General features: G+C 44.6%; 2 protein-coding genes across 2 annotated transcripts; one reads left to right on the top strand and one right to left on the bottom strand.

The window, feature by feature from the left end:
* Positions 1–4,324: 4,324 nt before the first annotated feature.
* On the top strand, positions 4,325–4,854 carry LOC138870746 (uncharacterized). The gene is made up of 2 exons (XM_070148583.1): positions 4,325–4,633; positions 4,840–4,854. The coding sequence occupies exons 1-2, from the start codon at positions 4,325–4,327 to the stop codon at positions 4,852–4,854; spliced, it is 324 nt and encodes a 107-aa protein (XP_070004684.1).
* Positions 4,855–6,011: 1,157 nt separating this feature from the next.
* On the bottom strand, positions 6,012–11,800 carry LOC138870738 (uncharacterized). Its single transcript, XM_070148575.1, has 5 exons — positions 11,735–11,800; positions 11,598–11,657; positions 7,844–7,912; positions 6,670–6,801; positions 6,012–6,602 (listed from the first exon to the last, which is right to left on the bottom strand). The coding sequence occupies exons 1-5, from the start codon at positions 11,798–11,800 to the stop codon at positions 6,012–6,014; spliced, it is 918 nt and encodes a 305-aa protein (XP_070004676.1).
* Between the last annotated feature and the right edge of the window lie 10,632 nt (positions 11,801–22,432).

Raw genomic sequence — 22,432 nt, 5'->3', positions numbered from 1 at the left:
TTAGATGATGAAATTCCCAATAGAGGATGGCGTGAAAACGGTCTACGGAGAGCAATACGCTGCAAAGGAGATGTTTGTAGTTGATGAAATGACGCCGATACCAGAGCCTTCGACCTCGAAAAAATTGAACACCACAGGTAAGCAAGCGGCCAAATAGCAATTACTGCCTCCAACCTCGACAGAATTGGAGCAACTGGTAATCGAAGACGAAGATGATGATTTTCTTACTCCTCGAACTTTCGTCGTTCCCGAAGAGTACGATGCAACTAAGTCAACGATCGAGGAACTGGAGCAGGTCATACTGATCGAAAACATGCCTGAGAGAAAGGTATACCTGGGAACGGGATTAACCCCCAAACTCAGGAAAAAACTCATTCAATTTCTTATTGATAATATTGAATTGCTTGGTCCCATTTAGATATGACAGGTATTCCACCGGAAATAACAACACACCGGCTAAGCCTCGACCCGAGGTCCAAACCGATAAAACAAAAAAGGAGGCCCTAGTCCGAGGTAAAGCAGGCATTCATAAAGGACGAGGTAACTAAACTTCTTAAAATAGGGTCTATTCGGGAGGTAAAGTACCCTGAATGGTTAGCTAATGTAGTTGTAGTTCTTAAGAAGGGAAATAAACTTAGAATGTGCGTAGATTACAAGAATTTGAACAAAGCATGCCCAAAAGACTCTTTCTCACTGCCCAACATCGATTGTATGACCGATGCCACGGCCGGCCACGAGATCCTAACTTTTCTCGATGCCTACTCCAGGTACATCAAATTCAGATGAACCCAGAGGACCAGGAAAATACTTCGTTTATTACCAAATTTGGAGCTTATTGTTACAATGTAATGCCCTTCAGGCTAAAAAATGTAGGAGCTACATACCAACGCCTAATTAACAAAATGTTCGAAGAACAGATAGGTAAAATAATGGAAGTTTATATTGATGATATGCTGGTTAAGTCCCTACGTGCAGTGGACCATTTAGCTCATTTGCAGGAAACCTTCAAAATTTTGAGGAAATACAACATAAAGCATAACCCGGAGAAATTTTCCTTCGAGGTCGGCTCGGGTAAGTTTCTCGGCTTCATGGTATCGAATCGAGGTATTGAAATTAACCTCGATAAGATCAAGGCCATCGAGGATATCACGATTGTGGAACATGGATAGTGTGAAGGCCGTGCAAAGGCTAACAGGTCGAATAGCTGCTTTGGGTTGATTCATTTAGAGGTCATCAGATCAAAGTCACCAGTTTTTTCCTTGTCCAAAAAGAAAAAGGATTTCGTATGGACCTCGGAATGCTAACAAACCTTGGAAGAACTGAAGAGATACTTATCGAGCCCGCTTTGCTTCACACCCCGAAGGTAGATGAAAAACTTTGCCTATATTTGGCAGTATCCAAGATAGCAGTAAGTGAGGTACTAGTTCGAGAAGAGCAAGGTACGTAATTTCCTGTTTATTATGTAAGCCGAACTCTAGGAGATGCCGAAACTAGGTACCCTTACGTAGAAAAATTAGCACTTGAATTGATAAGCGCATCTAGAAAGCTAAATCCATACTTTCAATGTCATCCCCATATGTGTATTAACCACTTACCCCCTTTGAAATGTTTGCATAAGCCCGAGCTGTTGGGCCGACTAGCCAAATGGGCCGTCGGACTTTGCGGGTAAGATATCGAATATCAACCCCGTACGACCATCAAGTCTCAAATCCTAGCTGACTTTGTGGTTGATTTTATGCCGACCCTCGTACCCGAAGTGAAGAAAGAACTCCTGCTAAGTTCGTGTACATCATTGGGGGTATGGACCGCTTTCACGGACAGTGCTTCGAATATGGGTTCGGGCTTGGCATTGTCTTGAAGCCACCTACGGATGGTACCATTAGACAGTCTATCAAAACTTCTAGTTTGACTAATAATGAGGCCGAGTATGAGGCCATGATTGCAGGTCTCGAGCTAGCTAAAAGCTTGGGAGCAGAAGTCATTGAAGCCAAGTGCAATTCACTGTTGGTGGTAAACCAAGTAAACAAAAGTTTTGATGTTCCAGAGGACAGGATGCAATGGTACTTAGATAAACTATAGATAACATTGCATCGTTTCAAGTAATGGACTCTGGATCATGTGCCTTGAGAGAAAAATAGTAAGGCCGATGCGCTTGCAAATCTGGGATTGTCGGTCGAAGAAAATGATAATGTCCCGTGGACAGTCGTTCAGTTATCGAGGTTTGTGGTTGAAGAGGGTCATGCCGAGATAAATTCAACAAGTTTGACTTGGGACTGGAGGAATAAGTACATTGATTATATAAAAGATGGCAAACTCCCATCGGACCATAAATAATCGAGGGCCTTACGAACCAAGGTTGCTAGGTTTGCATTAGACGAAGGCAAAACATTGTACAGGAGAATGTTCGATGGGCCATTGGAAATATGTTTAGGGCTGGGGGACACCGATTATGTTTTACGAGAGGTCCACGAAGGTACTTGTGGAAATCACTCTGACGCCGAGTCTTTGGTTCGCAAAATTATCAGAGCATGGTATTACTATGATAGCATGGAAAAAGATACTAAGGAATTTGTCAAAAAATGTGATAAGTCTCAACGATTTGCACTGATGATCCATCAGTCCAGAGAACAACTCTATTCAGTCCTATCCCCGTGGTCTTTCATAAAATGGGGAATGGATATAGTCGGCCCTCTACTAATGGCCCCAGGTAAAGCTAAATTTATTTTGTTTATAACTGATTATTTTTTAAGTTGGTGGAAGCATAGGCCTTCGAGAAGGTCAGAGAAAAAGAAGTTATTGACCTCATCTGGGACCACATCATATGCCGGTTCGGGATACCTGTCAAGATTGTATGTGACAATGGAAAACAATTCATCGACAGCAAAGTGATGGAGTTCCTTGAAGCACACAAAATAAAAAGTATTTTATCGACACCGTACCACCTAACTAGAAATAGACAGGCCGAGTCCACAAACAAAACTATAATTCAAAACCTAAAAAAGAGGTTGGATGATGCGAAGGGAAAATGGAGAGAAGTTCTATCCAAGGTCCTTTGGGAATATCGAACAACATCAAAGTCTAGCATAGGGGCTACTCCGTTCTCTTTAGTTTATGGCTCCGAGGCCCTCATCCCTATCGAGGTCGGAGAACCCAGCACCAGGATTCGACATGAATTGGAGGAGTCAAATCACGAGGCTATCACTGCTAGCCTCGAGTTATTAGATGAAAAGCGAGAAGCAGTGCTTGTTCGGATGGCCGCGCAGAAGCAAAAGATCGAAAGATACTATAATAGAAGGACTATTCTTCGACACATTGGAATTGGGGACTTAGTTCTATGAAAAGTCACCCTCAATACTCGAGACTTGAATGAAGGGAAACTAGACTCGAATTGGGAAGGACCGTACCGAGTCCTCGGAGTTGTCGGTAAAGGATCTTACAAACTTAGTACAATGGAAGGTGAACAAGGGCTGAACAATGGGAACATATCATTACTCAAACGATACTACTGCTAAGGTATGACTTTATCCTCTGTCCATTTGATTTTAAAACTAACTCATTGCAAATTTTTGATCGAAGCTATAGAAGGCACCCTTTTTTACATGAAGACCTTAGGTTTTAAAGCATGTGTTGCACTCTTTTTCCCTTAGATCGGATTTTGTCCCAAATGGGTTTTACCGGCAAGGTTTTTAACGATGCAACAACTATATGCTACCTAAGGAGAACTCAACAGTATCCAAGGCTTCTTTTCAATCAACCTCGAATACTAGGGGGCATCACCCCTCGGAGGTTATGTTTTCAAGGAAAACACTTCATGCCTAAGAGGGCCTTGATAGGAGAACTTTGTAATGGGCCAAACGGTCAGATGAACCGTGTCCATATAGAATAGTCGAGCCCCGAAGGAAAAACATGTACGCATTATTTAAAGAAGCATTCTATTTATATCTAAAACACTTTGTGTCTCAGAGAAGTCTATTATTATACGAGTTTTACACTTATAATCCTTGACTAAGATGGAATATGTGGAATGTAAGTTCAGCGAGGTGACGGGGGAAGCAGATGTGGAAGTCAGGCTTGACTCACAGGTAATCCTCAAGAGAGAAAATTTTAAGTACTTAGGGTCAATTATCCAGGGAGATGGGGAAATCGATGGGGATGTTACGCACTATATTGGGGTGGGGTGGATGAAATGGAGGTCAGCATCTGGAGTTCTGTATGACAAGAATGTGCCACCAAAACTCAAAGGAAGTTCTATAGAGCGGTGGTTAGACCAGCCATGTTATATGGGGTTGAATGTTGGCCAGTCAAGAATTCACATATCCAGAAGATGAAAGTAGCAGAAATGAGGATGTTAAGATGGATGTGTGGGCACACTAGGCTGGATAATATTAGGAATGAAGATATTCGGGAGAGGGTGGGCGTGGCTCCAGTGGACAACAAGATGCGGGAAGCGCGTCTTAGATGGTTCGGACACATGCAGAGGAGAAACCTAGATGCCCCGGTTAGGATGTGTCAGCGGTTGGCTTTGACAGGTACGAGAAGAGGTAGAGGGCGGCCCAAGAAGTATTGGGGCAAGGTGATCAGACAGGACATGGCGCAGTTCCAGATTTTTGAGGACATGACTCTTGATAGGAAGGTGTGGAGGTCGAGCATTAGGGTTGTATGTTAAAGGGTAGTCGAGTGGTTTTCCTCTTTGTACCGACGAGTATGATAGTGTTTTGTCTAGCACTGCTAGTGATTTATGTTGTATTTCACACCTTTGCATAATACTTGTGTTACTGTTTTTCTATTTATTTGTTGTCTCTTACGTTGCTGATTATTTTTTGGGTTTTGTTGTCATAGATATATTGTATCTAAGCTGAGGGTCTCCAGGAACAGCGTCTCTACCCCCTCTAGGGTAGGGGTAAGGTTTGCGTACACTCTACCCTCCCCAGACCCCACTAGTGGAATTTTATTGGGTTGTTATTATTTCTATACACTTATAATCCTATGGGAAACGGCTCAAGAGCCAAAACATAAATGCACCCCCGAATACTAGGGGAGTCATCGACAGTCAATGCTTCCGAGTCACCAAAAAGCTCGGACTCATAAGACCTCAAAGAGGCATCCCTCGATATAAAGGCCAAGACCAACATACTCGGGGACTAGCCTTCCGAACAAGTTTGAAAGGTTATCGGGAACCAAGTCCAAAAGACACCCCCGAAGGCTACGACCATATTAAAGACAATGGTCATATAAAAAGGCTACGTCCGAAATAATGCGCCTCAGAGACGTCCGACTTCCGCCATAAAATTAAAGGCCTTCAAACACTTTGAAAAAAAACGGTTAAATCAGGCTACCCTCGACAAAAGCAAAAATAAAGGGATTCGATAAAATTAGCCCTCGAATAATTTAGAGGCTTCGATAACATCAGTTTTCGGAAAAACCTCAAGAGGTATTCGATTATGTTTACACAAACAACTTACAAACGAGTTTCAATTTGATTGAACCTTGGAAAACCCAAACGGGTACAAAAAACACATGCTAAGGCATACAAGAATTTTCACTAAGTCTTTTAGCCGAAAAGAGGGAAAAATTATATAGCAACTTTAGAGGCCGAACTGGCCCAACCTAAAAGAGCCTAAGGGCCAACCTAAAAGAGCCTAAGGGCCAAAATACATAGGGTTGAGACCTTGCTCTCACCCAACTCAAACTCAAGAGTCCCGACATCCCGAGCTCGCATCAACTCAATTTAAACTTAGCTCGAGGATTAACAAAAACCTTAAGGGGTATTATATTGATCAATAAAAACCTAAGGGTTTATTATGTTCTAAGACCAAACCAATACTCGGACTGATCATTTGAGTCGTTCAATTGAATTTTCCACAAACGAGGACAAAATGAGATTCAACACAAGCCAAAGTTGAAACAAAGAGGTCCTTTTGTATTTCCAAGAGATGCTTGCAAAAAATATTTACAATACCCACAAGGGGTCCTTACACAAAAACACAAAAACAAAATAAAGAAACCTAAAACTACTCTGGAGCCACATCTTCGGCAGTTGCATCTTCGGGAGCTGCATCTTCGAGAGCCTCATCATCGGGGACTTCATATTCATCTTCTCCACTCTCGGAGCCGTTGGCTGAATCCTCGTCATTAGAAAGCAAAGCGGCAGCCTCTTCTTCCAAAATCTTTGCCTTTTCAATATCGACTGAGAGATCGAAGCCACGAGCATGCACCTCCTCAAGGGTTTCTCTCCAGGACTGTCGCCTGGCGTGGTCAAGTGCACATGATAACTTAACTTCGGCCACAGTAGAGATCTCCTTTGCTCGGGTGTTAGTTGCTTCAGCGTCAGCTCGGTACGAAGATATAAATGCCTCAGCGTCAGATTTGGCCTTGGAAAGCTCAGTAACGGAGTTAGCTTTAAGCTCCTCGATTTCATGGCCTCGAGCTAGGTTATCCTCCTTCACACTTTGAAGGTGGCGTTCGGATGAAGCCAACTGCTCCCGAAGAGTATCTTTCTCCGAGGAAAGACTATCCATGCCTTGCCTCCACCCTAGGGTCTCGGCCTCCTTCATCTTGAGCTCATCTCGGAGTTGTTCCACCAGCTTGCCCTTTTGTTGATCCTGCAAAGTTGAAGTGTTAGTCAACTGATCGGGCAAATGCATAACGAAACTTCAAAGGGTATCTTACCTTTTTGATAAGCTCGGTCTGTTCTTGATGAGCCTTTGCCAGTACGGCTCGAAGATCACTGATCTCCTCCTCTTTCTTGACATAGAGGGTTTTAAGATCGTCCCTCTCTTTTGAGATTTTCTTAAGCTTGGCCTTATATGGGTCAAAATTAGATCAAAGAAATTTGGCATGCTAAGACATAAGGCTGAGGCCGGACAGGCCAAGGTCGAACAGTCATCAATAAGGCCGAGGTCGGGCAGGCTGAGGTCGGACAACCATCAATAAGATCGAGGTCGGGCAGTGATGAATCAACTAGTTTACTTCGGAATCCTTAAAAGGAATATTCTACTGAATATTCCCTCTAATTGTACCTTTTCTTTTAGGGTTTTTCTAGGAATACCCCTTATAAATAGGGGGAGAGGACTTCCCAAAAAGGGGGCTCTCGCTCTCTCTCTCTCTCTCTCACTCTCTCTCGCTCTCCCTCTCCCTCTCTCTAGAAAATATGTAAACACACCTCTCTAAAGAGATGGGAGGATCTGTGATCCCATACCTTCATCAGATCAAAAAAGGGTCCTAAGGTTCTTGTATTTGTCTATCATTCATCTTTATCTAATGAAAGAAGATTTGTCTTACTCAAGATTGGGTGAATCTTTTCCTTTATTTATATTTTATTGCTACTTAATATTACCTAATGCATATTTCTTTATGCTATTAAATCTGGCCATAATCACTGCCAATATTTATACTCGGCTATATTTTTTTATTCATATTATTTATCTCGGATCTAGAGTTAATTATCCTTAACTAGGATTTACCCCTTCATTCTCTTTGATTGATTTGTTCAAAAAGGTTCTAATATCTTTTGAGTCAAACAATTTGGCGCCGTCTGTGGAAATTTTCTAGTTAAAATTTTAGTTTCCTCTAGATTTTAATTCAATCCTAGTTCCACTTTCTACTCGTTGTAGCGTCATCCTAGGAGGGCATATCATTACGGGGAAACAATGAAAATTTGAAAATTAAAGAATTTCCAAATACATAATGAAGTATACGTCATTCTATCTTAAATATAAAAAGGAAGATAGACATGGCTTTGTTGTATTTGCAAAAAAGTAACTGCATGCAACCTTCAGTTGTCTGATTTTAGATATTCCAATTATCTGAATTCACAATTTCCTTTAGCTTTGAGTTTAATTACTTTCCTCAACAGCTTAATCTTAAGTAATTGTAAAAGATATGGAGCAACAGGAGATGAAAGAGATGATTCCTTTACATCAAACAATTATTAAAATGGAAGATCAGCAATAGCAGTAGCAAAAATCTCCACATGATATTTCCTTAAATGTTCCGATTAAGAGAAGAAAAAGGGCGGCATTGTAACTATGCCTTTTATTATCGCAAATGAGGCATTGGAGAGCACCGCAAGCTATGGGCTTTTACCCAATATGACTAAGTATCTCATGAAAGATTACAGGATGAGGATCACTACTGCTCAAAATTTACTGTTTTTCTGTTTACTGATGCTATTTTTTGTGGGAAGAAGCATCAAGGTCAAACTGCCTCATTAATACACATATATGTTAAAGTAAATCAAAAGCGAAGGACAAAAGTTTTCTTGTTATTGTCTATTAAATTGAGCCTCTACGTTCCCGACGAGGAAATTGGCGGAGACGATGGTGCCGGAAAGTTTGTCGATTCAGACGTCTTCGTGAAGATGAATGTTGGGATTGTACTTGACGAGGGCTTGCCTTCTCTCTCTAAGATTTAGGGTGTCTTCCACATATATTCCTCTTTATTCGGCGGAACAACCCTTTCTTGCCAAACTGGTAGCGGCCACTAAAAGCATAACCGGAGAAGAGAACGTGGACACTCCTCTCCACTCGTCGACCGATCAAATTGAGATAACGAACGCTTTCATTTTGTTTTAATTGATTTTCTCTAAGTGGAATAGAAGCAGGAGCAATCACCAGGGAAACGCGTCGTATTCTCCAATGCAAGTAAAATTAAGTAAACTGGGACTCACTTAGGAATGCATCGTATTCCCCAGCGCAAGCAAAACTAAGCAAACTGGGACTCACACAAGAAAAGCAAAAGTTAAGAAAAATTGAAACTCCCCCAGGGAACATCCAATATTCTCCAGTAAACACAAAATCGAGTATGCTAGGATTCACCTCGACGTATGCACAAATGGTACAGCGACCTGCGATCCTCCAAAATCTGACAATGAAATGACGGGTTAACATTTCGACAAGTTTGAAATAACACCCTTTAAGGCCAAGATCATTCGCCAAAAAAGAAGAGTTTGACCTCGATCGAACAACAACGGGTTACTATTTCGACAAGTTCAAAATAACACCCTTTAAGGCTAAGGGCCTTCGCCAAAAAGAAGAGTTCGACCTCAATCGAATAACGATGGGTTACTATTTCGACAAGTTCGAAATAACACCCTTTAAGGCTAAGGGCCTTCATCAAAAAGAAGAGTTCGACCTCGATCGAACAACGACGGGTTACTATTTCGACAAGTCCGAAATAACACCCTTTAAGGCCAAGGGCATTCGCCAAAAAGAAGAGTTCGACCTCGATCGAACAATGACGGGTTACTATTTTGACAAGTTCGAAATAACAACCTTTAAGGCTAAGGTCCTTCGCCAAAAAAGAAGAAGAAGAATTCGATCTCGACCGAATGACGACAGGTTACTATTTCGACAAGTTCGAAATAACACCCTTTAAGACCAAAGGCCTTCGCCAAAAAAGAAGAGTTCGACCTCGTTCGAACCATGACGGGTTAATATTTCAACCAACTCGAAATAACACCCCTACGGTCAAGGGTGACTGCCAAAAAAAGAAGAGTTCGACCTCGTTCGAACTATGACGGATTAACATTTCAACCAGCTCGAAATAACACCCCTACGGCCAAGGGCCATCTCCAAAAAAAAGAGTTCGACTTCGTTTGAACCACGACGAGTTAACATTTCGACCAGCTCGAAATAATACCCCGACGGCCAAGGGCCATTTCCAAAAAAAAAAGATAAGAATTCGACCTCGACCGAACGACGACGGGTTACTATTTCAACAAGTTCGAAATAACACCCTTTAAGGCCAAGGGCCTTCGCCAAAAAAGAAGAGTTCGACCTCGGTCGAACAACGATGGATTACTATTTCGACAAGTTCGAAATAACAACCTTTAAGGCCAAGGGCCTTCATCAAAAAAAAAAGAAGAATTCGACCTCGGCTGAATGACGATGGGTTACTATTTCGACAAGTTCGAAATAACACCCTTTAAGGCCAAGGGCCTTCGCCAAAAAAGAAGAGTTCGACCTCGAACGAACAACAACGGGTTACTATTTCGACAAGTTCGAAATAACACCCTTTAAGGCCAAGGGCCTTCTCCAAAAAAGAAGTGTTCGATCTCGTTCGAACCATGACGGGTTAACATTTTGACCAGCGCAAACTAACACCCCTATGGCCAAGGGCCATCACCAAAAAGAAGAGTTCGACTTCGTTCGAACCGCGACGAGTTAACATTTCAACCAGCTCGAAATAACACCCTGACGCCCAAGGGCCATTGCCAAAAAAGAAGAGTTCGACCAAGTCCAAATCAATCCTTGGCCTCTTCCGAATCAACTTCGGCCTCGTCTGAATCAACTTCGGCCTCGTTCGAATCAACATTCGGCCTCGTCCGAATCAATCTTCGGCATCATCCAAATCAATATTCGTCCTCGTCTGAATCAAACTTTAGCCTCGCTCGAATTCACAATGGGCGACCTCGTCCGAATTTACAATGGGGACCTCGTCCAAATTCACAGTTGGCGACCTCGTCCGAATTCACAGTAGGTGATCTCGTCCGAACGCACATTCATCAACCTCACCCGAATCAACATTCGACGACCTCACCCGCATCAACATTCGACGACCTCGTTCGAATTCAGATTCGGCGACCTCGCCCGAATCCGATTCGGTGACCTAGTCCGAATTCATATTCGACCTCCTCGCCCGTCCAGATCTAAGGATGCGAATGACCTCCTCTGATGCCTCTATCCTTTCCAAAACCGCTACCCTGGCCTCGACGGCCTTCTCTAACTCTACCGTCTTCTCGATCGACTCATCACTCAAGTCATTGGCCCTAATCGAACTCTGCTAAAGTTCGGCCCATGGGGATACCACTTTTTGGCACCCTCAGCCGCGATCCACACTAGTCAACCTCCCCATCCGAATTTCTCGAACTACGATTAATGAAGTCCGCTCACCGAGCTCAACCAAGAGACGACCTCGATAAGCGGAGGGACTAACTGTATGGGTCAAAATTAGATCAGAGAAAATCAACACGCAGCAACATAAGGCCGAGGTCAGAAATTCATCAATAAAGCCGAGGTCGGGCATTGATGAAACAACTAGTTTGCTTCGGAATCCTCAAAAGGAATATTCTAATGAATATTCCCTCTAATTGTACCTTTTCTTTTAGGGTTTTTCTAGGAATACCCTTATAAATAGGGGAGAGGACTTCCCAAAAAGGGGGCTCTCGCTCTCTCTCTCTCTCTCTCTCTCTCTCTCCCTCCCTCTCCCTCTCTCTAGAAAATATGTAAACACACATCTCTAAAGTGATGGGAGGATCTGTGATCCCATACCTTCATCATATCCAAAAAGAGTCCTAAGGTTCTTGTATTTGTCTATCATTCATCTTTATCTAATGAAAGAAGATTTGTCTTACTCAAGATTGGGTGAATCTTTTCCTTTATTTATATTTTATTGCTACTTAATATTACCTAATGCATATTTCTTTATGCTATTAAATCTGGCCATAATCACTGCCAATATTTATACTCGGCTATATTTTTTTATTCATATTATTTATCTCGGATCTAGAGTTAATTATCCTTAACTAGGATTTACCCCTTCATTCTCTTTGATTGATTTGTTCAAAAAGGTTCTAATATCTTATGAGTCAAACATGCCTCACATCGAGCAAGCTCAGCTTGAGACTTGGAGAATGCTTCTTTATGGAGCGCCACAGCCTTCACAAAAAGGGAAAAGTTAGACTCAGAACAACAAGGATAAAGCACAAGCATAATTTTAAAGGATAGAAACTTACTTGTTTGAAAAGTTGATGGGCCTCGTCAAAGATAAAAGAAGCATCTGGGTCGGGACCATCTTCCATCCTTGTGAGGCACTCTCGAAAGATATCATGCCCTTCGTGGCTCGTCCCCACGTCAAGAGTTCTCATATTCTGAGCATCTCGGAAATGCCCCTCGGAGAACTCAGGACCAGGCGGCGACTCATCCAAGTTGATTACCCCAAGTGATCCACTCGGGGCATTCTCTTCTCTTCGAAGGACCTCGGTACCGGGCCCCTCGGTCTCACCCCCAAATGACCTCCAAGACGAGCTGCTCTTTTGCTGTCCAATGGCGTGGGGACTTTGCTCGAACTCCCCTCAGAAATTTCTTCGGTTCTAGAATGAACCGTATCTACCACCACCGGTTCGGCAGACTTTGAAGCACCGGTGCTTCCTCTTTTACGAATTACCAATAGGCAGTCATCGTCTTCTTCTTCTTCCTGGTCCCGAAGGTGTTGGGCCGTTTCTCGAGATAAGGCCACAGTATCGACCTTAAGCTTTCGAGTCACGCTTTTCTTGGGCTTCGGGGGATTTGCATGCGACCCCCCCTCTCTCTCTTGTTTTCTTTGGAAGGCTCTGAGATCTCTTCTTCACTGGCCGGGGGCGGCCACATAGCAACGGTGTCTCCAAGGCCTGCGTAAGAACAAAGTAAGTATTTCATCGAGAAATACAGGTAAACAAACAAGAAAACCCACCATGGTTTTTAGCCTCTCATCGACCCTTGGCCAGGTCACGCTAACAGCGCTCCGTGTATGAGGAAGTAGAGGCCAGTTTTTGAACCCAATCTTTGAGATCTGGGACCGCACCGAGAAACCAAGCAACAGCTGCACCATCGGAAAGAGGTTACATCGAGAGAAAGATGGAGTCAAGAAAAAGAAGGGGGAGCAGGGTATAAATTACTACCGATAAGTATGTACTTACGTTTCATGTTCCATTCCTTAGGGAATGGCATCCTCTCAGCACGAATCAGGTCAGAAGTCCTGACTCGGACAAACCAGCTCATCCACCCTCGGTCTTTCTCCTCATCGATGCTGGAGAAGAGAGATTTCGAGGATCGGCATTGCAGCTTTATCATGCCACCTCGTTAAAGACGAGGGCTATACAGCCTGATCAGATGGTCAAGGGTAAAAGGCATCCCCTAGACTTGGCTCGAGAAGTATCTTATCAAATTGATGATTCGCCTGAATGAAGGGTAGATCTGGCCGAGCGTCACTTGGTATTGTTGGCAAAAATCAAGAATAACTGGTTCTATGGGACCCAGAGTTGGATATGCGGAACCCAACATGAATGGGTAGGTATACACGCTTAAGTACCCCACTTTATGAGTAGTGATGTCCTCCTCGTGTGAAGGGATCACTACATCTTTCTTCTACTAGTTGCAGTCCTTTTTTACCTGCTCGAGCTCGTCTTCGGTTATCAGACATATGTGTGCATGGTGAAATCAGAGGACCAATTTCTCGTTGACAAATTGCTTCAGTAGGTTGCCTCGGAGGCTCGGGACCTCGAGCCGGTCACTTCCCTCGAGATCTGTCGATACCCAGCCGAAGATAACATCAACCAAAACCCCGATGAACACGGGAAGCTTCCGAAGAATGCATCCGGAGTCAATTAAGTCTATTTGGGCAGCCTAACATTGGCCCACGCATACGTCATGAAGCTAGTTATCCATCTCATCCCGTTTCCTTTATCACTCAACATATCTTGTACTAAGTTTGGGCTCCCCCCTCTTATAATAGGGGAGTCGTTAACACTCTGTAAGGTAGAGCTACAACTACTTTATGCAATATTAATAATATCTCTCTCTCTCTCTCTTTCTTCTCTCTAACTTGTTCGCTCGAGGCAACTTTTGCGTTTATCATTTTCATACTTGTTCTTCATTTATTGCTTGGTATTAGCCATAGAGAGCTTTGTTTGACCATACCTTAACTGTTATCCAATTCCTGACTACCCCCGATAGCTCGAGCTCGAGCCGAATATCGACCTCGAGGCATCTTCATCGAACAGTTCGAGGCTCGGGCGGCAAGCACCTCGGTTTGATTACTGCCCGTTTTAGCTTGCATCTCTTCGTTAAACTCCATACTCTTAGCATCAACTGCTCTAACAACTAGCATAAAAATAGATCACGTATTTTTAGAATTCCATTTACAAATTTAATTGTTGTTACCATTTTCACGGTAAACAGTTTGGCGCCCACCGTGGGGCTAAAAATAATAGTGATTATTTTCTTGCTAGTTTCATTACACAAACACAAGTTATCTTTCACGTTTTTTCTTGCTCGAGATTTTTTATTTCAGGTCAAAATGTCTGGCTCAGTAAACAGATTCGAGAACGACAACCTCGAAAACCACGGGGAAAATGGAGTGGTTATTCCGGATGTCGGCGCGCCAACACAGAATCTCGATAACGCGCCCGGACCAATTCTAGCAGACACGAATTCACAGGATGCACAACAGGTCGATGAAACCTCACACACCGACAGGAGCATACGGCATAGCGACCGACAAAAAGCCCAAAGAACCTCAGCCCGGGAAGAATAGGAAGTTAGTCTTCATGTTATTTTTGAAATGTTGCAGGCACAACAGTTGGCCATTGCTCAGATACAAAGCCATCCGAAGACTCCCAGCACAGCAGCGCCGGAAACAACTCCCCCCGCCGAATAAGTACCAGAGAGATCAAGCAATAACGGATCGGTAGCCGACCCTGCCATAGTAAAGATGCTTGAGGACCTTAACACAAGGATCGAATCGGGTAAGAAAATGATAGCAGCCAACGATAAAAAGGTCGAGACCTACAACTCTAGGGTCGATCAGATTCGGGGTGCGCCTCTGATCCTCAATGGCATGGATTCTAAGAAGTTCATACAAAGGCCGATCCCCAAGGAAGCGGCCCCGAAACCCATTTCAAAGAAGTTCAGAATGTAGGAACTCCCTAAGTACAACGGTACCACCGACCTTAATGAACACGTTACTGCCTACACCTGCGTAGTAAAAGGCAACGATATAAAGAATGACGAGATCGAGTCCGTATTGCTGAAAAAATTCAGGGAAACACTCTCGAAGGGGGGCCATGATGTGGTACCACAACTTGGATCCTAATTCCATAGATTCATTCGCCATCCTAGCATACATCTTCGTAAAGGCACATGCCGGAGCCATCAAGGTAGCAACAAGGAAGTCTGACGTTTTCAAAATCAAGAAACGAGAGAAAATGAGATGCTGCGGGAATTCGTGCCCGCTTTCAGATGGAACGGATGGAGCTACCGCCAGTCTCTGACGACTGGGCAGTGCAGGCCTTCACCCAAGGCCTGAACGAACGAAGCTCGGTGGCTTCAAAATAGCTGAAACAGCCTAATCGAGTATCCAGCCGTGACCTGGTCAAACGTCCACAACCGGTACCAGTCGAAGATCAGGGCCGAGGATTAGCAGTTGGGAGCCCCCTCGGGCTCAGTATACCCAAGCAGGCTCCTGGCAAAGGAACCGAATCTAAACAAGGAAAGGTATCAGCCATACCTCGAGGATAGGAGGAACACTCCTAGGCGCAACCTACCCCGCAATGATCGGAGAGTGGATAGAGGGCAGGACCCTCGAGGGCTCATCAACAGGACCAGGTTAGATCAAAACGTGGTACCAACGGGTGCTCCCCACCTATCAGAATACAACTTCAACGTCGATGTGTTAGACATCATGTTTGCTATCAGTAAAATTAGAGACGCTAAGTGGCCCAAACCTATACAGTCAGATCCTTCGCAAAGGAATTACAACTTAGTATGAGAGTTTCACAACACGCACGGCTACAGGACCGAGGATTGTCATCAACTACGAGAAGAGGTAGCTCGGCTGCTTAACAAAGGACATCTCCGGGAATTCCTTAGCGATCGAACCAAAAACCAGTTCTGAGAAAGGGAGGTAACCAAGAAGAACGAGACGAACGAGTCGCAACATGTCATCCACATGATCATAGGGGGCGCCGATGCCCCGCAGGAGCCTATAATGAGAAGAACAAAAGTATCCATCACCAGAGAAAAGCGTACTCGGAGATATATCCCCGAAGACGCCCTCACATTCAGTGAAGAGGATACTGAGACCCTGTCTCAACCCCACAACGACGCCCTGGTAATTTCCTTCCTTGTAAATTCTTTTAGATAAAATGTGTACTCGTGGATCCAGGTAGCTCGGCCAATATTGTCAGGTCGAGGGTAATAGAACAGCTCGGACTGCTCAACCAAATCGTGCCCGCCACTCGGGTCCTCAACAGATTCAACATGGCAAGTGAAACGACGAAAGGAGAAATCATCCTCCCGGTTACTGTAGCCGGCACGACCCAAGACACCAAATTCCATGCCATCGAGGGAGACATGAGGTATAACGGCAGTCGTGGATACACTGCATGAGAGCAGTGCCATCCACCTTTCACTAGATGATAAAATTCCCAACAAAGGACAGAATTAAAACCGTCTATAGGGAACAACACGCAGCAAGGGAGATGTTTGCAATACACGATGTGGTACCAACGTTTGTACCTCCGCCCCCGAATAAACCAAAGGCTGAATCGGGCCTCACCCTCGATCGAACTTGACAAAACAAAGTAGAAATCCATACCGTGTTTTCGCCTCGGGCAATTATAACAAAACAATCCCGAGGCATCGCCAGCATATCTCACTTCAAGGTACGACCATCTCCTTTTTTGTTTAGAACTAACCCTTATACAGGCACCCGACCGGAGCTGTCATAACGCTAACACTGCCTGAAGACTTCAAGGCTCTAAAAATGCACCCGTTGCACTCTTTTCCTTCGACCGAGCTTAAGTCCCAAAAGAAGGGTTTTACCGGCAAGGTTTTTAACAAGGCAACGTCTGCGAGCTGCTCAAGGAAAACTCTGCAAGTTGCAGACAACTTTGAACAGTGAGGGGCATTCCCCCGGAAAGCTACCCGCTCGAAAAGATCTTGAAATGCCAAATGGGGTTCCTGTAGGAAAGCAATGTACCAGGTCAAACAGTCGTAAGAACCGTGTCCATATAGTCAGGCCCCCGTCGGCAAATATGTGTACCATTGTACCAAGCAATCAAAGAATACCTTTTGTCAAATACACGTTCGCAAAGTAAGGTAACAATTCTTTCACCGGAAACATCCCGAACACTCGAGGACTGACGCCAGCAATTCAATGCTCAGACGACCTCCGTGTCAAAACTCCGAAATCACGAAACCTTCAGGTAAGGCAACGCGTGAATCGCTGAGCATCACCAACATCAAAGGTACCTTGAGTACATGAAGACTACCGTCGATCGCCACACGCCTAAAAACCCAAGGCCGTAAGACCCCGATCGAGCAAACTCGATCTTGCAAAGATCTATTCAAGCACAACAACACGTATTTACGTCAATAGATCAAAGGGTATTTGTCACCAAAAGTACCTCGTACACCAAAAAGAAAGTTCAACATGCTCACAGCAGGGATCCCTCCACCGAATGCGTCCCGAAATACTCGGAGACTTAGCGTCAACAATTTGGCACCCACATGACCCCAGGTCAGAACTCCGGGCTCATAAGGCCCCAACGAGGCAATTCCAAACTCACGAGTAACGGTCTCCGAGCCTAAGCAAACTCGGTGACTCGATCGCCATACACTGGAAAACCTGAGGCCATAAGACCCCGAGCGGGCAAACTCGGTCTAGCCAAGTCTATTTTACATAGCAAAAAAATTGTAAGACCTCAATAGGCATGACAAACTGTAAGACCTCAACAGGCATGACAAACTATAAGACCTCAACAGGCATGACAAACTATAAGACCTCAACAGGCATGAAAATTTTGTAAGACATTACTACAAGTATAAAACTCAATCCCGAAGTTTAGGCTATACGTACATTCGTAAGAATCCCAAAAGTGCATACCCTCGGTGTAGACGCCTAAACTATCACTTGGGATCAAAAATGGCTCCGGCCAAACACATATGACTACGGTCAAAACGGCTGCACCAGCCAAATTAACACGACTCGGGGATGCCCGACCGTCGCTAACAAAATCGTAGGCCATTACTTCGAATATACTTCGACAAGAACCGGTTAAAACAGGCTTCCCTCAACAGGAAAATGATCTTCGACCATGTCAGCTCCAAATCACGAGGCTTCGAGCTACTCAACCTATGAGTTAAAAACCTTCCGAGGTGCTCGAACATCGCCGCTAACGACTTGAAATTGAGGTTCTTCCCGAACCGACGACGGGTTAGGCAAAATTATTTCAAAAAGACCTTAACGAGAGGAAAACAAAGCCTACAATATGCCCACAGGCAAAAGTGTAAGAGCCATTGTCACCAGCCAAACGAGCCTCCGGTCCACACACTAAAAGGTCGTAACGACCAACAGCGTAAGAGCCACTGTCGCCAACTTGAAAATTGAAAACTTGAAGATTAAAATGAGCTCGAGTCGTAACCCGATTCGGAGACCGGATCCAAAATAGTTAACTACACATGCCTAAGGGCACAACGTAAGTGCCATTGTCGCCAGCCAAATGAGCCTCATGGACACACACTTAAAAGGTCGCCTCGATCCGAGGCATATAAAAGCCACTTTCATCCGCCCACGCAGGCACAAAAAACTTGAGGGTCAATTAAGCTCGAGTCGCAACACGACTCAGAGACTGAACCCAAAATAGTTGAAATACAAATGCCCAAGGGCAAGGAATAAGATCCATCATCATCCGCCCATGCAAGCGCAGGAGATCAAAGGTCAAGTAAGCTCGGGTCAAAAACTTGAATCAGAGACTCAACCCAAAATAGTTGGGCAAAGCATAAAAGCTATAACGTCATCTTGCACTAAAGGCCACGTCTACCAAACGTACAAGAGCCCCCAGGCCTGCCTGATGAACTCTGAAACCAACCCGCCTGGTCAAAAGCAATACGGAAGGAGATACAAAGGAGATAAAGCTTCAAGTTTCTTTTCTTTTTACAAGAGCAAAAGGTGCGGTTTCCATCTACAAACATGCTCTGCGAACAGAAAATACAAAGTGGTAAAATCTATGCTCCGCTCCAGAAGACTACGACCTACCAGCCCCAGTTTTGCTCCTCGTGATGTCGGCAAGAATTAAACCGAGCATCACACTCGTTTGCCTTCACTCAAACCAACTCTTCCAGGAGGACAAAACCCCTAGCGCTGATCTCTTCAAGCACCTCTCCTCGAGATCTACAACAAACGTATCCCTCGATCCTTTTCTCACGATCGAGGGCCCACTCCAACTCAACTTGGACATCAGTGACGTCCTTCAAATGGATCACCATTTCCTCATCAGCCTTAGTCTGACTTAATGCTACTTCAGTCCGAGCATCGATTATTTCGATCCAGACCTTCGAGGGATCAGACTCTAGCTTCGCGATCATATCCACTCGAACCGAAGCTTGAGCCTGCACCTGAGCCTTCGTCTTTTTTCTGCAACTAAAGAATAAGCAAAAGCCTAACCTCAAAGGTTAAAAAAGCGAAACGCTTACTACGAGAGGTCACCTGCCCTATCAAATAGCTCTCATAATTCGAGCTCCGGTAAGCCCCATATCACCAGTGCATCAACTCAACCTCCTTCTCCTTGCTAAGGATCCTAAGGGACTTACCCTCATCTAGAACTCTCCGATGTCTAGCCCCAGGGTAGAGCAGCTCAAACCTGAGCCTATCAAAGTCCTATAGAGGGAAACCCTAATAAGGAAGGGAAGACACGAGATGCGGAAGATCTGTGTCGAAGCTCACCGCGAAGTAAAGCCGGCAGATTTCCACGAAGGCCGAGGCACACCCTTGTTGGCCTATCCCCCTCGGCCTTAGAAAGAATCGACTTCGGTTGAAGCATGATCACTCGGAGGAACCACCGCTCCGGAATCAAAAACTTCAAGAACAGTAGGCTCGGATGATGTTCTCTCGTCGGAGACACGGACCCATTTAGCCCCGCTAAAAGCTCCATCGCACTACGAGTGCATATCCTATTTATCGCCATCATCCCCTGGCTCGGAAGCCTACAACTCCTCCCCCTCTACGGAGGAGTACAGCCTCGCCCCTGGGGGACCATCCGATACCTACAAATGCCCGTATAAACATAACAGAAGAAGGAAGACACAGCTACTAAGTTCGCTCTCGCCATAGGCAGAACTGTCAAAGCGCGGGGCCCACCGCCTAAAGAGTATTGCTCCATTTTCCAAGAAAATAATACGGGTTCCTAAGGTATAATACCAGCGGTCATCACCCGAGCAGAGCAACTTGTCCATGCCTCTGTTGTTCCTAGCAACAACGATTAAGGGTGTGATCAGAGCTGCCGCAAACATAAAGAAATACAGCAAGTATCAAAGGCAGGAGTCAAGGAAATATCTTTGTATTCATAAAATGTTCGCTTACAACGGCCCTCGGGGGGTCCTTACATATGATTACAAAAGCCCGCAAGGGGATCCTTACACAAAAATAAAGAAGTTCAAGGGTATGCATACAACAAGAGTCCAAGAATCTAACTTATTCCCAAAGTGTGGCATCTCCGGCATCATCTCCTCAGGCGTATGACCTCAAAGATATCTTCCAAGTCCAATCCCCTCAGGGACCTGATCTTGATCCTCCCGGAATGGCATCTTCAGAAGGAAGGATATAGAAGAGGAAAGCGAGGGAGAAGAGAAAAATGACGAAGGAGACGCCGGAAGAAGACAAGAAGTGGCTGGGTGAAAAATTTGGCTAGTACGAACTCCGCCAGTACTACCATTGTAAAGACACTTCTTGAGATGTTGCCTCGGCCCGGGAGGTAACAGCTAGTAGAGACTGTCGCCATACCCCCAAGAGTCCAAAAGGGGGTGTAACATGCCAAGCCGAGGAAGAAAGGTGAGCAGCGGTGTATAATCTGAGCCCCCTTTTGAGCAGCGGTGCATAATCCAAGTATCTCCCCGGGTCGGAGAAAATCAATCCTCTACTTCATTGCCCCGAGCCAACGGAGACAGCAACAACAGCAGTAGTAGCAGCAACAACAACAACAATAACAACAATAGCATCACAACAGCACAACTTCGTCCAACCAAAGAAGGATCGAGAATTGGGCCATAGCACGCATGACGCTGACATAAGACCTTGAGGTCGTGGGCCTCAAACATGGCGAGACGGCAAAGACTAAAAATATCAAGAAAGGAGGAAAGGATGGATATCAAAGAATGCTTGGATGAAAAACTGATCACAAGAAGCCCCATTTATACGGGGGCAAAGTAACCGACGGCGCCATTATCTCCCTCGAAAAGCGTAACAGCAGGTGCAATCAATGTGTTCATGGAAGCTGAATCGACTGCAATATTATGACCCCGAAGAATGAGGAGTCATAACACAACGGACGACCCTGAAAAAGCGAAAGGGTGAAATGTCTTGGCACTTGTAAAAGGGGTTGCGCCATCAGCACGAGGTCATTACGGGAGCCTGTGAAGTGGGGTGTCAAAATCATTTCTTATCGCTTCCCTCTAAGAAACGTGGAGACTATCTGTGCACGGTGAAATCGGAGGAACGATTTCTCGTTGACAAATTGCTTCAGTAGGTCGCCTCGGAGGCTCAAGACCTCGAGCCGATCACTTCCCTCGAGATCTGTCGATACCCAGCCGAAGATAACATCGGCCAAAACCCTGACGAACACGGGAAGCTTTCGAAGAATGCATCCGGAGTCGATTAAGTCTATTTGGGCAGCCTAACATTGGCCCACGCATACGTCATGAAGCTAGTTATTTGTCTCATCCCGTTTCCTTTATCACTCAACGTATCTTGTACTAAGTTTGGGCTCCCCCCCCCCTTATAAAAGGGGAGTCGTTAACACTCTATAAGGCAAATCTCCAACTACTCTACGCAATATCAATAATATCTCTCTCTCTCTCTCTTTCTTCTCTCTAACTTGTTCGTTCGTGGCCACTTTAGCGTTTATCATTTTCATACGTGTTCTTCATTTATTGCTTGGTATTGGCCATAAAGAGCCTTGTTTGACCATACCTTAACTGTTATCCAATTCCCGACTACCCCTGATAGCTCGAGCTCGAGCCGGATATCAACCCCGAGGCTTCTTCATCAACTAGTCCGAGGCTCGGGCGGCAAGCCCTTTGGTTTGATTACTTCCCGTTTTAGCTTGCATCTCTTTGTTAAACTCCATACTCTTAGCATCAACTGCTCTAACAACTAGCATAAAAATAGATCACGTATTTTTAGAATCTCATTTACAAATTTAATTATTGTTACCATTTTCACGGTAAACAATATGTATCGGGACATGGGTTCACATCGGCCTAGGGTCGATACAGGTTTTTCAATTTTGAAATTGGATGTTGTTTCACACGGCGGGGGAATACACTCCTCGATATGAGGTGGCACCTTCATTTTACTTCTGGGCGACCACGATGATGAAGAGGCTTTCTCTTTTTGGGGAACAGATTTAGATGTTTTAGCCATTATGGTGTAGAAATTCACAGAGAGGGGGTTGATGATGAAGTAAAGGCAAACCAGAAAGAAGGATGAACTCAGAGAGGTTGAAAGAGCTAATGAGATTTTGAAAACGATTATAGAAGTAAAGTTTGTAAAGTGGTGAAGTTGGTCTATTTATAGGGGTCACTCAAGCGTATTGGGGAAGCCAAATAGGCGGCCGTCAGCCGTCTCTAATTAATGACTCTGGGAATTACGTAAAAGTGACCTTTTAGTCACTTCAACC

The sequence above is a fragment of the Nicotiana sylvestris genome, chromosome 1 (genome assembly GCF_000393655.2).
Source record: "Nicotiana sylvestris chromosome 1, ASM39365v2, whole genome shotgun sequence".
Classification (NCBI taxonomy): Eukaryota; Viridiplantae; Streptophyta; class Magnoliopsida; order Solanales; family Solanaceae; genus Nicotiana; species Nicotiana sylvestris.
This window is presented reverse-complemented; position numbering and strand designations above follow the sequence as displayed.